This window comes from Varanus komodoensis, unplaced genomic scaffold (assembly GCF_004798865.1).
Source record: "Varanus komodoensis strain SLA01 unplaced genomic scaffold, ASM479886v1 scaffold9, whole genome shotgun sequence".
Taxonomy (NCBI): domain Eukaryota; kingdom Metazoa; phylum Chordata; class Lepidosauria; order Squamata; family Varanidae; genus Varanus; species Varanus komodoensis.
The window spans coordinates 31,206,227-31,218,668 of NW_025336598.1; the positions used below are offsets into that span (position 1 = coordinate 31,206,227).

The 12,442-nt window shown below is 41.6% G+C and overlaps 1 protein-coding gene across 10 annotated transcripts in view; it reads left to right on the forward strand.

The window, feature by feature from the left end:
* Positions 1 to 12,442, forward strand: part of COBLL1 (cordon-bleu WH2 repeat protein like 1) — a 97,213-nt gene that overhangs the window by 62,664 nt on the left and 22,107 nt on the right. For all 10 annotated transcript variants that reach the window (XM_044417907.1, XM_044417899.1, XM_044417908.1 and 7 more), the window contains 6 exons: positions 677 to 859; positions 5,317 to 5,518; positions 7,394 to 7,622; positions 8,701 to 8,742; positions 10,839 to 10,936; positions 11,976 to 12,215. In XM_044417907.1, coding sequence (XP_044273842.1) covers positions 768 to 859; positions 5,317 to 5,518; positions 7,394 to 7,622; positions 8,701 to 8,742; positions 10,839 to 10,936; positions 11,976 to 12,215 — 903 coding nt within the window. In that variant the 5' untranslated portion in view covers positions 677 to 767. The remainder of the gene's footprint in view (positions 1 to 676; positions 860 to 5,316; positions 5,519 to 7,393; positions 7,623 to 8,700; positions 8,743 to 10,838; positions 10,937 to 11,975; positions 12,216 to 12,442) is intronic.

Sequence of the window (12,442 nt, forward strand, 5' to 3'; positions counted from 1 at the left end):
AAATGGTCTATGTTATATCCAGTAGTTTCCATAGGTGGAATGAATGCTCTTCCATTTCTGCAGTTATCAAAATTTGCGTCCAGAGCAGTTTTTGCAGGCAAAGTAAAGGAGAAAGAGTGAAAGTCTGAGTTGTGTAACGGTGAATTGTTGTTATTATTTCAAGTTGTACAGTGGGAAGTTTGCACTGGATGTTAAAATATCAGACTGGTAAAACTCAACAGGATCACTTTCAGTTCTATCTTACCACAGCCCTGTAAATTCTGATGTTAGAATCCTAAATACAGTAAGTAAAGGTTTGGAAAGCTCTGTTTGGACAAATTGAAATTGTAGCATAGTAAAGAAAAGCCAATTGTTTGTGTGTGTAGATCAAATGATAAGCGGAAGAAAAATAATTTTGATGCTCAGAAAAGCTTTTTCTTGAGCTCCTTCTGAAACAACCCTTGTATTATTTGAGCATTAGTCCTGTTGCACTGGTAGCCTTTGTTTGAGAAGTTCAGGAATTGCACAGCTTCCAAGACTCAAGGGCTGCACAGTCCCCTGGAGCTTAAAAAACAAGACAACACCACCACCATCATGCAGCTTTCAAGAGCTTTTGTACATTGCTAGGACCTAGGTCTGTTCTGTCGTTTGTATTTTCACTTAATATCTTGTTTTGACTTTTTTTGGACTGTTTCAGACGGAAATCCAAGCCCAAAGCTCCCCTTCCTCCATCTGAGAGAAAGATCTCTGATTCGTCTTTTGATGATTCGGAACTAACCCTGTTCAGTATGGAACAAAAAGAGAATATGATTGACAGAGACATTGAACTGTCCGTGGTTCTTCCAGGGGATGTGATCAAGTCTACTACTGTTAATGGCAGGTATGTGGAAGAAAGAATTCGTGTGTTTTGCAGTTGGTGTTTCAGTGCTATACAAGGCATAGATTTCCAAAGAGAAATGTTATCTTTATTTATTTATATGCCAACATCTGTCCTGCTTTTCTAATGCATATGCATTCCTCAGGGTGGCTTAGGAGACCATGGAGACAGGAAGAGACGATTAAAACTTCAGATAAAAACATTAAATCGAGCCCAGTACTGCTGCTGTCTTGCCACTCATTCTGTGGTGCTAGTAGGATCCTCTGTTCATGTTGCAGAAAGCTAGCAGTCTGAAAAGCTACCCTGGAAATGAATGGAGATTTCATTCAGTGGAACTCATTTCCACTCCAGTGCAACTAACTCCACTGACCTCCATTATTCTCGCATTGGTCCATGGACAGAAATGTATGCAGCCTGTTACTTGTTGGACAGGCCAAAATCTTGCATGAATAAAGTAGTATTTAATAGTCAGCAGAGATGGTTAAAAATTAAGACCACCCAGAGTTCAAAGTGCATGGCATTCTACAGTTTGGATAAGGCCACTCAAAGGCTGTGGATGTGCCAGATGAGCCTGAGGATGGGTGTGTCGGTGGGCTGGATGGAAGCTGACAAAATGAAACTCCATTTGGACAAGAGTGGGAATCTGTTAGCAGATGGTTCTGTTGATTGCATGGAGAGGTTCAACCTGTTCTAGATGAGGTTGCACTTTCTCTGAAGGAGCAAATTAGAAGCTTGGCACTCAGAAGACTTCAGTGGTATAGAGGGCCTTCTGCCAGCTTTGGTTGCTTCAGTTGCTGGCTCAGCTGTGCCCTTATTTGGACAGGGAAAACTTGGATTCAGATGTCGGCACTCTAGTACTCTTCATGCTAGATTACATGGGGTTGTCCTTGAAGACTGAACAGAAGCTGCAGCATGTGCAAAATGTGGCAGTCATATTTATATCAGGAGACAGAAGGTCTGGGCGTGTTTGCTTTCTGTAGGTCACTGAGCCTGATTTGACCAAAAAACTTTGCACAACCCACAGCAGAGAGCCTGTACCTGGCCACCATATCCAAACACCCCAAGCCTTCCTCGGAATGTCTCTTCTGAGAGAGGCTCAGACGGGAAACAAGGAAGAGGGCCTTCTTATGGAACAGTTTCCTCCTGGAGGCCTGCCTGGCACCAGCACTGCCCCTTCCACACCAGCTTAAGACTTGACTCCTAAGCTTTTGGCAACACGTGACAGGGTAATGATGTCAGTTGTTCTGTTTTCAGATGCACCAGCATCTTTCTTACAAATTGCTTTGTTACATTAAAAGTTTTATATGAAATTTTTATTTTCTTGTGTTTGTAGCTTGTAATTTCTGAGAAATATTATGGCTCCTGAGTGGTACAGAAATGAAGATGATGATGATGATAGTAATAATAATGATTGTCACTGCAACCATGATTATACAACAGACAGAATACAGAGAAAGGCCTCTCCACCAGACCTTAAGCAGGGGCAGGCTGGTGCAGGAGGATGTGACTAGGGCTCATATACCTGTGCTTCATTCATGCATGGCTTTTTCTCATCTTGAGCTATTCGTGCGCTCGCTCGCGCTCTCTCTCTCTCTCTCTCTCTCTCTCTCTCTCTCTCTCTCTCTCTCAGTGTGTGTGAGAGAGAGAGAGCGAGCGAGTGAGCAAGAGTTTTAATAAATATGCATTTTAGTGAAAACAAATAGTTTCCTCAGTCACAGAGCAGTGAGAGCTGTGCAGCAAGTCCCCAAGGACCCCAAAGCCTCCTCAGACTCTTCTAAAACATGGTCCAGTTTGAACAATCGAAGCCCCCTCAAAAGGAAAACCTTGACACACACAGTTCTGGCAAGTCTTGTCAGTTTACCTACTCAGGACCCCAGAAAGCATGATTGACACATAGCTTGTTTGCAGGTGGAAGGCTGCTTTCAATAAAGTTTACAGGGAATGCTGCAGTAGGCAATGGAATAGGATTTGAGCACAGGACTGAGGACTTTTATGTTTTCTGACTACAGTTTTAGACTATCTTTGATTGATCTTCGCTTGAAATTAAAGTTGGATGAGTCAGTGGAAATAAAAACATGTAAATTGAAATCTGCCTTTTGCGGGGTAGGACATTTTGTGTGTGTTTGCTACTTTATTTTTAAAAGAAATTTTTGAACACTAATCAGGTCAGGAACCTCATGGGTCCTAACATAAAACAGAGTTTGTGTGCTAGTCATTTATGTTCCATGTGGCGAGACTTAGGCTTAGATGAAATGATGCATGGTTTGCTGTAGTTAAAGTACTACTTTGCTTCTACTAGATGGACTTTAAAGCCACCAGGAAGCCACATGTATATTTTGCTAGTCTTCAGTTGTGTCTGGGTTCTCCCAGTAATTCAGTCACCAAGAATTAGGTTGTGTCCTGAGTAAGAGGTAATTTTAAGTGTTTGTTTGTTTGGTGTTTTTTTTTAAAGCCTGCCCCATAAGCCACATGGCATCAAGTGGTACTTAACTACTTGCTGGGTTATCACTGCTTTCTAATTCTTACTGAAGCTGTTTTAGCAGGCAAATCATTTATTTTTTTAAAATGTGCTTTGCTCTTCTGTGTACTCATATTCAAAAGCAAGATGTTCTAGTAAATGATTGGTGTTTGAGTAAAATATTTCTGAAAGACCAGTTTTGCTATTTACTTGTAGCTAGCATGAAAGCAGCCTTGCTGTGCAAGGCCAAATGAGCCACAAATCCCTAAATTTCAATAATGAAGTGTTGAAATCTATCAGCTACCATATGGCTATCAGACACAGCAGCTATCTGCCCCCCCCCCACCCCCATGGGTAGGTTTGGGGAAGAAGGATGTAATGTACTTTTTAAAGCAATCGCTGTTTGGTACTCTTTTTCAGTTAAATAATTTGTTGAGTCTCACATTCAACAAGGCCCTTTTTATAATGCAGGAGAAGTTGTATAAGCTGTTCCAATTAGGAGGTGGAAAAATATTTCATCATAATCTCTGTTATTCATTATCAGAGTTGACCCAGTGGCAGCTTTAAAGCTGCTGAGGAAAGCTTCTGTGCTGAATGTTACTGAAGAGCAGATTAAACTGAGTAGGGATTTGCAGGGGGTGGGAGGGGGTTTAGCATTCACGGCAGGGTTTGCCTTGTGCAGGTGTTTGGATACCTCTGTACAACAGCGTTTGCTGTCAGCACTGCAGCTGGTTTTCACATATGCTTGCTCTCTGGAGCAAATTATCACCTCGATGAAACAAATATCAAAATGGATTAAAAGGAGAAATCTGTAGATTTTTTTTTCTTTGTGGGAGAAAGAATGCTTTCTTAATAAAAGAGCTTTGATCTGCTCTGCCCTCTTATGGATGTTGTTAGGAATCATGTCTGAGAAGGGCTGCAGCTCTGTGTGTGGAGTCTCTGGCTAACATACAGACGTCCGCAGGTTCAGTTCCGTGCATTTCCAGATAGGGCCGGAAGCCCCTCTCTCTACCTGAAGTCCTGGAGAACTGCTGTCCATGTTGTCATTATTGAAATGACTTCCACTTAACTGTTAGTTAAGCCACTGTGGGACCAGATACTTTTGTATGAAAGAAGAAGACTTAAAGCAGCATATAAGCTCAGTAAAGCTTGCACCGCAGCACTGCTTCATGGACTGTTGTTGTTGTTGTTGTTGTTGTTGTTGTTGTTGTTGTTATTATTATTAACAGTTCTGTTCATTGAGTCCAAGTTGAAGAATGTATGAAGTCTCCTGTATAGGAAAAAAATTATTTTGTACTCAATCCACCTACTGCATAACCCTGCCGAACGATGGTGGCAAAATTATGCATTAGTTTTGCAAATAGCTTTCAATGATTTTAACAGAGAGAAGACTCAGATGCAAACCTGTAAATGAATGTGGTAAAGAAATACAGGGAAGAGATGATGAAAGGCATTTATCGTGATATTGTGCGCAATACATTCGTATAATTAGTGCCCATTAAATTCAAGGAACCAGTTTCATATGGTAGAACCCTTTTGATGAAATTTTGACTGTGAAGAATATTTTATTATTTTATTGGCTGTGAAGAATACTTTATTTTATTATATTGTGAGTTTTTTCTTATAACTGTTATTACAGATATGGACAATGATTTTAAAATTACCGTGTTCTACATGTCATTCTTCACAGTCACTAGAAAGTCCAAAAATAGGCAGGTATGATGGGAGGCATGTGAAAGGTTTTTGAGTCCCAAAGAAATATATTTGGGCACCATCCTAGAACTTCCAGCAAGCATGGCTGACTGGACTCTCCTGGGAGTTGGAGGAAATTCTTGCAGGATTGTGCCCTTCGCCTCTTATGTGCCTGATCTCCATGGATTATACTTTAAGTGCTGCTTGTCTTCAAGCATGTAGAATAATAACCAAGTAATGGGGCTTTACAGGTTTTGCTTTGTGACCATGTGGAAATTGCATTGTAGATGCTTTCTCTTTTTTCTTCCAGCAAACCAATGATGGACTTATTGGTATACCTTTGTGCACAGTATCGTTTAAATCCTTCAAGCCATACTATAGACCTGATATCAGCAGAGAAGAAACAGATCAAATTCAAGCCAAATACACCCATTGGGATGCTTCCGGTTGATGAAGTTATTTTAAAGCCAAAACAAATGGATAAGAAGAAGCCCACCCCAGTCATCCCAGAGGTAAAAGCTTTACCCTGACTTTTTCTCTCTCTACTTCCTGTTTATTTAGACTTTTAACAGGTGGTATCTTAAGACTTCTTGAGGTAGTATAGTTTAGAGTTTATTCATAAAAATCGATTTGCAAACTTGTTAGAAATTAAAGACAATATCTCATGCTGCCAGTCAGCCAGTTCCAATCAAATTGCTAGCAGGAACAGCCACCAGTGCAATTGGAAGGTGGTGCTTTGATGGCAGAGGTTGAGGTGGCTGGATGGGATCACTGGGCCGGTGGGTGTGGGGTTGGGTGGACTTCAGGGGATGGTGGAGGGCAGGAGAGCCTGGAGGAATGTTGTCTATGGGGTTGTGATGGGTTGGACATGACTTTGCAACTAAATAGAACAGAACAGCACAACCCTGGAAACGGTTGTTCTGGGGGCGGGGGGGGGGGGGAGTTAGTGAGCTCCCTTCCACAGGTTCCATGGACTTGCCCCATCCGCTATGCATGAATTTGAGCTAGTTGTTGGGCACGTGTTGTGAGAGCTTCAAATGAGGAAGCCAGTATGATAACCAAGCAGTGGTGCTTTTAATAGACAGAAAAACAGGCTTTGCTTACTGATCATGCGGAAATAATATAGCGAAATTCTCTTTCATTCCTGTCATCACACCTATATTGGCCAATCTTCCTATTGTACTAGTAGTTGTTCCCACTTGCACAAGTGTTGGATATGCTGTAAAATGACACATATTCATCATAGGTCCTGCCTTGGGTGGTGCTCCCAGGATTCAGAGACAGATGACTGCATTAGGCATATGCAGACACAATTGCTTTCTTGCTTCTTGGTTGACAAGAAAAGGACAGCTTTTTTTGTTCCTTGGGCTCCTACTTGCTCCGAACTTCTCTTGGGAATTATGCTGGCTGGTATTGCCTTGAGTGAAAGCAAAATGCCCTTCCTTTCTTACTCGACTTTGTCTTTCCCTCTCTCTGAGCTGTTTGAAGAAGCCATAAAAGGGGAACAAAGGTTGACAGCTGAAGGCAGGGCAGCACTGTTCATTTTAGTCCGTAGTTGGTATAGAATGTTCTGGAATGCAGGGGACTTGTGTTCACAGCCCATAGATTGAGGTTCCCAATCTGTAAAACTCTTCCCTCCCTGCCCCCTTCAAAATCTCTTTTTTAATTAAAAATACTTGAAGAAAGTTGGGGCACCAAGTTCTTCCTGTTCTTAAACCTGCTGTTCATCAGCTGCTCTGTAAGCAAGAAGAGAAAGAACCCAATCCTTTTCCATCCTTGCAGAACTTCCTTGCTAACTCTCTGTTCCCAGCCTCTAGCCTTGCTATTTCTTTCCACTCAACCACTTCCCTCACTGTTTCTCTCCTTTCCTCATCTCTAACCCTGCCTTTTCTCTCCTGGCCACCTTTCTATCTTGCTGCTATTCTCCACTCCCACCTTCTAGCCTAGCTACTTTTCTCTTCCCACCTCATGGATAACATCACCCTTTCTCTCCCCTCTGTCCCTTTGCCTTACTACTTCCCCCTCTTAAACCCTGGTATTTCTCTCTGCCCACATTGTTTGAATAGGCAGGACGCCACGGTAGTCATCAGGCGACTAGCAAGGGGCCCAAGGGGTGACTAGCAAGGGGCCCCTCCAGGGGGCCCTCTCGGAGTGTGTGGCTAGTGGCTAGGGGTCAGTAGCGCTTCCAATGTGCGCACGGATTGAAAAAGGATGGGGGACTCCTTTGGAGTTAGCAGAGAGGTCTTAGACGAGTTGTGGGAGTTCTTAGTAGCAGTGAAGACTGTGTAGCACAGTGCATAGTAGATGGAGCCTTTTTTTCTTTTTCCAATCAAACTAAAGGCTGTAAAGCCTTTGTTAGCTAAAGGGTGGCTTTCCTTTTGTTTCAGCAAACGGTGAGAGTAGTAGTAAACTATAAGAAGACCCAGAAGACTATTGTCAGAGTTAGTCCTCATGTACCTCTTCAAGAGCTCTTGGAAACCATTTGTAGCAAATGCGATTTTGATCCTTTACACACTGTGTTGCTGAAAGCTTACCAGTCTCGGGAGACTCTTGATTTGACAAAATCCCTCAACGAACTCGGACTCAGAGAACTCTACGCAATGGATGTCAGCAGAGGTGAGACTGATACACTCATCCTTCACAAAAGTGGCTGCTTGAGGGATCAGGGTCCAGATATTTGGAAATGTATTCTTCGCCTAACTGTATTTATTGCCCCTTAATTCCTGTTATTAACTATTGTTATTGAAAATAAAGAACCATAATACATCATTGGTTTCTTTTAAAAAGAGTGCTAATAGTGCAACAAGTATAGAAAACCAATTTTTAATCCATACTGCTTTCATAATTTCATTTCACATAACTGTATAGCCTTATCTTTTGACTCCACATTTGTTGGCTCTGGAATCAGTACATCTGGTGAAGTGGTCCATTGCCCCTTAATTCCAGATTCCATTTATTGACTTGATTTTAATTACTTAAGGCATGTGTGGGCAGTGTGTTTCTCCAAATGTTTCTGGGCTCCTCCCCTCATTAGCCAGAGCCAACATGATAAATGGTGAGGGTTGGTGGAGCTTGATGGTACAACCTCAACTGGAGGAACACAAGTTGCCTGCCCTTGTCCTGCAGCATAAATTTAGATCTAATGCCATATTCTAAAATATACTGAATCTGAAAATTAAAAGTTTACTATCTGTTGCTCTCCATTAATTGTATTGTGCAGTTGAAAAGGAAATAACAACCCCCTTTAAAAATAACATTTTACTGTGACCAGCAAAAGGAAATTTGTGGAATATCGACAGTTATCATGCTTACTCTTTTTTTTTAAGATTTGTAGTTAACCAGCACTGCATACGGAGCAGTGTATATGACAGCTAAGCTTCTATATCACTATTTTTAGCTGAATTTTATTTGTTTTTAACATGATACATTTATTAGGGCTTCAGCAGGAAAATCCAGCCTACGGCGTACCATTTTGGCCATCCTTGTTTAAATTACAATGTGTTCTTTCTTTTTGCATGAAATCTGATAGAAGGGATCATTTCACACTCTTCTGCATCTTGAGAACTTGTCCGCATAGTCTTCAACTTCTCTGCTGAAACTCTGATAAAGAACGTATTCAGAGCTCATGCTCAGTTGTAATTAAATTTCCATTTCTCTCTCCCTCTCTCCCTGTTCTCTCTGTCTCTCTCCCTAGCCACCACACCAACTGGAGAATTCAGCTTGTCATCTTTACAAGGTGAGTTGCAATGATCTCAGAGAATCTGTACACGCAGCAGATGGTGTAGCGTTGTCGGGCACACGTATTGTCACTCAGTGATACCAAAGAAAACAAGAATTTTCTAATAGGAATGGCAGTTTACTTAGCCAAGCCTATCATTAGAAGAGTAGATAACACAGATTTGTATATAATACATGAGTGTCCCTAAGTTGGAGTTTTGATTTACATAACCCTTTGCTGGTAGCCACATGACTGCTGCCGTGCATCATTTTTTTCCTTAAGAACTGTATCCAGATGTGTTCCTTCTGCTATCATAACAATGCAGAAATGGAGGATGTGAGACTTGGCTATTTCCCCCTTGCTTCTGCAACCCCCGTGCCTTCCCACAGTTTGTTGCAGAAGGTTGGGGGAGCCATTTAGAAAGGGGAAGTGTGGAAATACCCTTTCTCTGGTTCTAGTTGCAGAAGCCTCTGTAGGGTCAAAGAGCTTTCTACCAGTGAAGGGATACAACCCAAAGGGGGATCCCCTGATCACTTTATACAAGTTTATATATTACTTGAGTGCTTCTTGAAACCCATGGTTTATGGGGGGACTATTCTTCTAACAAGATAGTAAGAATAAGGATAGTAGACTGAGTGGCCTGGTTTAGATGTACCCCTAACCCATGGTAATCCGTGGTCTGTTGCTTTATCCAGGGTTTGTCTAAAAAATGCAGTTCCTTTTCTCAGTTTCTGGGTTATTTCCCTTCTTTTTCACTGCATTCAAATAACTCAGTAGCATTCGTGTAGAGCTTCTGGTTCTCTTTTTTTTCTTTTTTTAAAACTGCTCTTGTTTGCCACCTCTGAAACCTGGTTAAAACCACCTCTGATTCTGGGTTCACTTGTAACCATAGGGAAAAAACATCCCAGCCTGAGGAAAAAACATTGCTTCTCCTTCTGGGATGGTTGTGGTTAGCAGTCCATACTGCAATTCATGTTAGATGCGAGCCAGACCAGCATTATCTTCACCAGTAGTCTCTGAAACCTCAGCATGATTATGATTACTAAGCTGGTTAAGCTTAAGTGGACTCCAGGGGATGGTGGAGGACAGGAAAGCCTGGAGGAATGTGGTCCATGGGCGCAACTTTGCAACTAGCAACAACAACTAGATAAGATGATGTATCAAAAATGTAATGGGTTTTTGGAAAAGTTTAAAAACCTACCTATATTTTGACTAGGAAGGATTTTCCCCTCAGTTACCTTACTTATAGTGCAATCCTGTGCATGTCTAGTCAGAAGTATGTTAAGTTTCACTGCATTCAGTGCTAATCTGGTAATAGCATTACAGCATTATTGTATCATTCTTTACATTTATGAATTGCCTCTCTGCTCAAAGGGACTCAAATGGACTTACTGTCTTAGAAACAATACAATACCATTTCAAAGTAAATGGTATACTAATCTAGTAATCTGTTTTTAAAATAGTTTTGTTTCTGTGGGAATTATGAGTTTCTTTTGCATTGTTTGTCCTTTTAGCTTGGGAAAAGATAGATTACATCTTGTGTTGGCATTTTTAAAAATATATTTTAAAAATTATAAAAAGATACTAATAGTATTTTTGGTATTGTAAGTCTAGAACATGCATCACACTGAATGGAGTGTGCAGTTCACACATCACAACTACCCAGTGTTGTCACTGGTTGTTTAGCATGATGTCTCAACTTGGAAATTTGGGTTGTTGTCAGAGAAACCCACAGTTATAACCCAGGGTTTGTTTTGGGGTGGCTTTACCCGCAAGAAGCTCCAATTTCAGATTATCCAAGGAGAGAAAATCCCTTGGCTGTTTAGCAGAAATCAGCACTCTCACTCATTAATACTTGATTATGACTACCCAGGGTTTAAATAACCCATGGGTAGCTCTGACATGCAGACTCAGTCATTGTTCACCTTGCAGAATGAACAACACAATTGCTGCCATTCTTGAAGGAAAAATATTTAAAGGGAGAACATGATACTATTACCAAGCAAGTTCATATAGAATTGAGTATGCTACTATATATCAAATAATGTTATGTAATACAGATCCATGGCAGAAAAAGTGCAATTATGGTACCAAGGCATATATTTTATTTTCAGACTCTTGTCAAAACTCACAAAATTCTGACATTTTGAAGGAGAAAGAAAATAAAGGCTTCTTTGGCTTTTTTCAGCGAAACAAGAAGAAACGGGAACAAGTAAGAAGACCATAATATTTGTAATTAACATTGTGTAGAAGCAAAAAAGCAGTGTTGGCAGATGTCTGGGCAGTTGTTAGGGGAGTCACACTGGGCAGTGTGGTGTAGTGGTTAGGAGTGTGGGGCCAGGATCCAGGAGCTCTGGGTTCTAGGCCCTGCTCAGCCATGGAGCTCATTGACTGAGTTTGGACCAGTCACAGACTCTCTGCCCAACCTACCTCACAGGGTGGTTGTGAGGATGAGAGGGGAAGGAGAATTCTGTAAGCCATCCTGAGTTCCTTGAAAGGAAAAAAGGTGGACTATATAAATATAATGAATAAAATAAAAATGCTGATGTCAACTGGACCGGCCAGAGATTGGAGTGTTGACTGTGTATCTACTTTTTACTGACTGACTGTGGTAGCCTATTGCAAAAAAAATTAAAAAGAGCCTTGTAGCACTGCATTCTGGCGTAAGCTTTCATGGACTGTGGTCCACTTCATCGAATGATCCTCATGGGCTTTGTGCTTCCAGGAGATATTTTATTACATGATTACAACATAGTCCTATGCATGCCTGCTAGGAAATGAGTGAAGGTTGCAGTGTAAGGATGCTGCCGTCCCAGAGATCCCGCTTGTTCTTTGACCTGCTAGCTATTATCCTTAGATCTTTATTATATTCAGAGGCTTGGCAGTTTCCCTCCCATGCTCCTTGGCTTGCAAAGGCCAGTCATTGTCCTATCACATTTCGTGAATTCTGGCATGGGAACTACTAGTGCATAAGGAGATGTCCCACAGCTGCCTGAAGTGACTGAATAAAAGAACCTGCATTTTCAGGACTAGCTAATAAACACGCAGGGACTGTGCAACTTTAGGGCCCATGCAAATAGTCCCTGCATTTGGTTTATTGTGATGACCTCATCTTCATATTGAGAAGCATCATCTTTGCTGAAATATGAATGAGGCTGTAAAACAATGGTTGAGCATCCCTTGTTTAAAGTAGAGTGTTGGCTAATATATATTTCCATTATTTTTCAATTGATTTCTCCCCTCCTTGTAAGACTGCCAGTGCTCCTGCAACTCCATTGCTGAGTAAGCCGCGGCCAGCCTTCGTTATGAGATCCAACGTGATACCGAAGCAGTATGACTCAAATACCCTGCCATCCGAGATGCCAAAGAAACGACGAGCTCCTTTGCCCCCCATGCCTACTTCTCAAAGCGTGCCCCAAGATCTCGCACAAACCCAGGACAAACCTGCAGGTTGCGTGGTGAAGTCTAGCAGTGTGGATGAATCTGACAAGGTTGGTTGTTATTGTCTCCTCCTTTCTCTGACTCCAAGCATTATGGATTGTAGAGACATGGTGCCGCAAGAACATTGGCTGATTGTCCCTTCTGGACATTTTGCAATTCTGCACAATCGTGGACCTAGTTTCTATTCCGCCTGGCCTTGGTGTTGCATCAAACCAGCTCCTTATGGTCATTCCCTGGTGCCTCAAACCAGTTTCTTATTTTACATGTAAACACACCA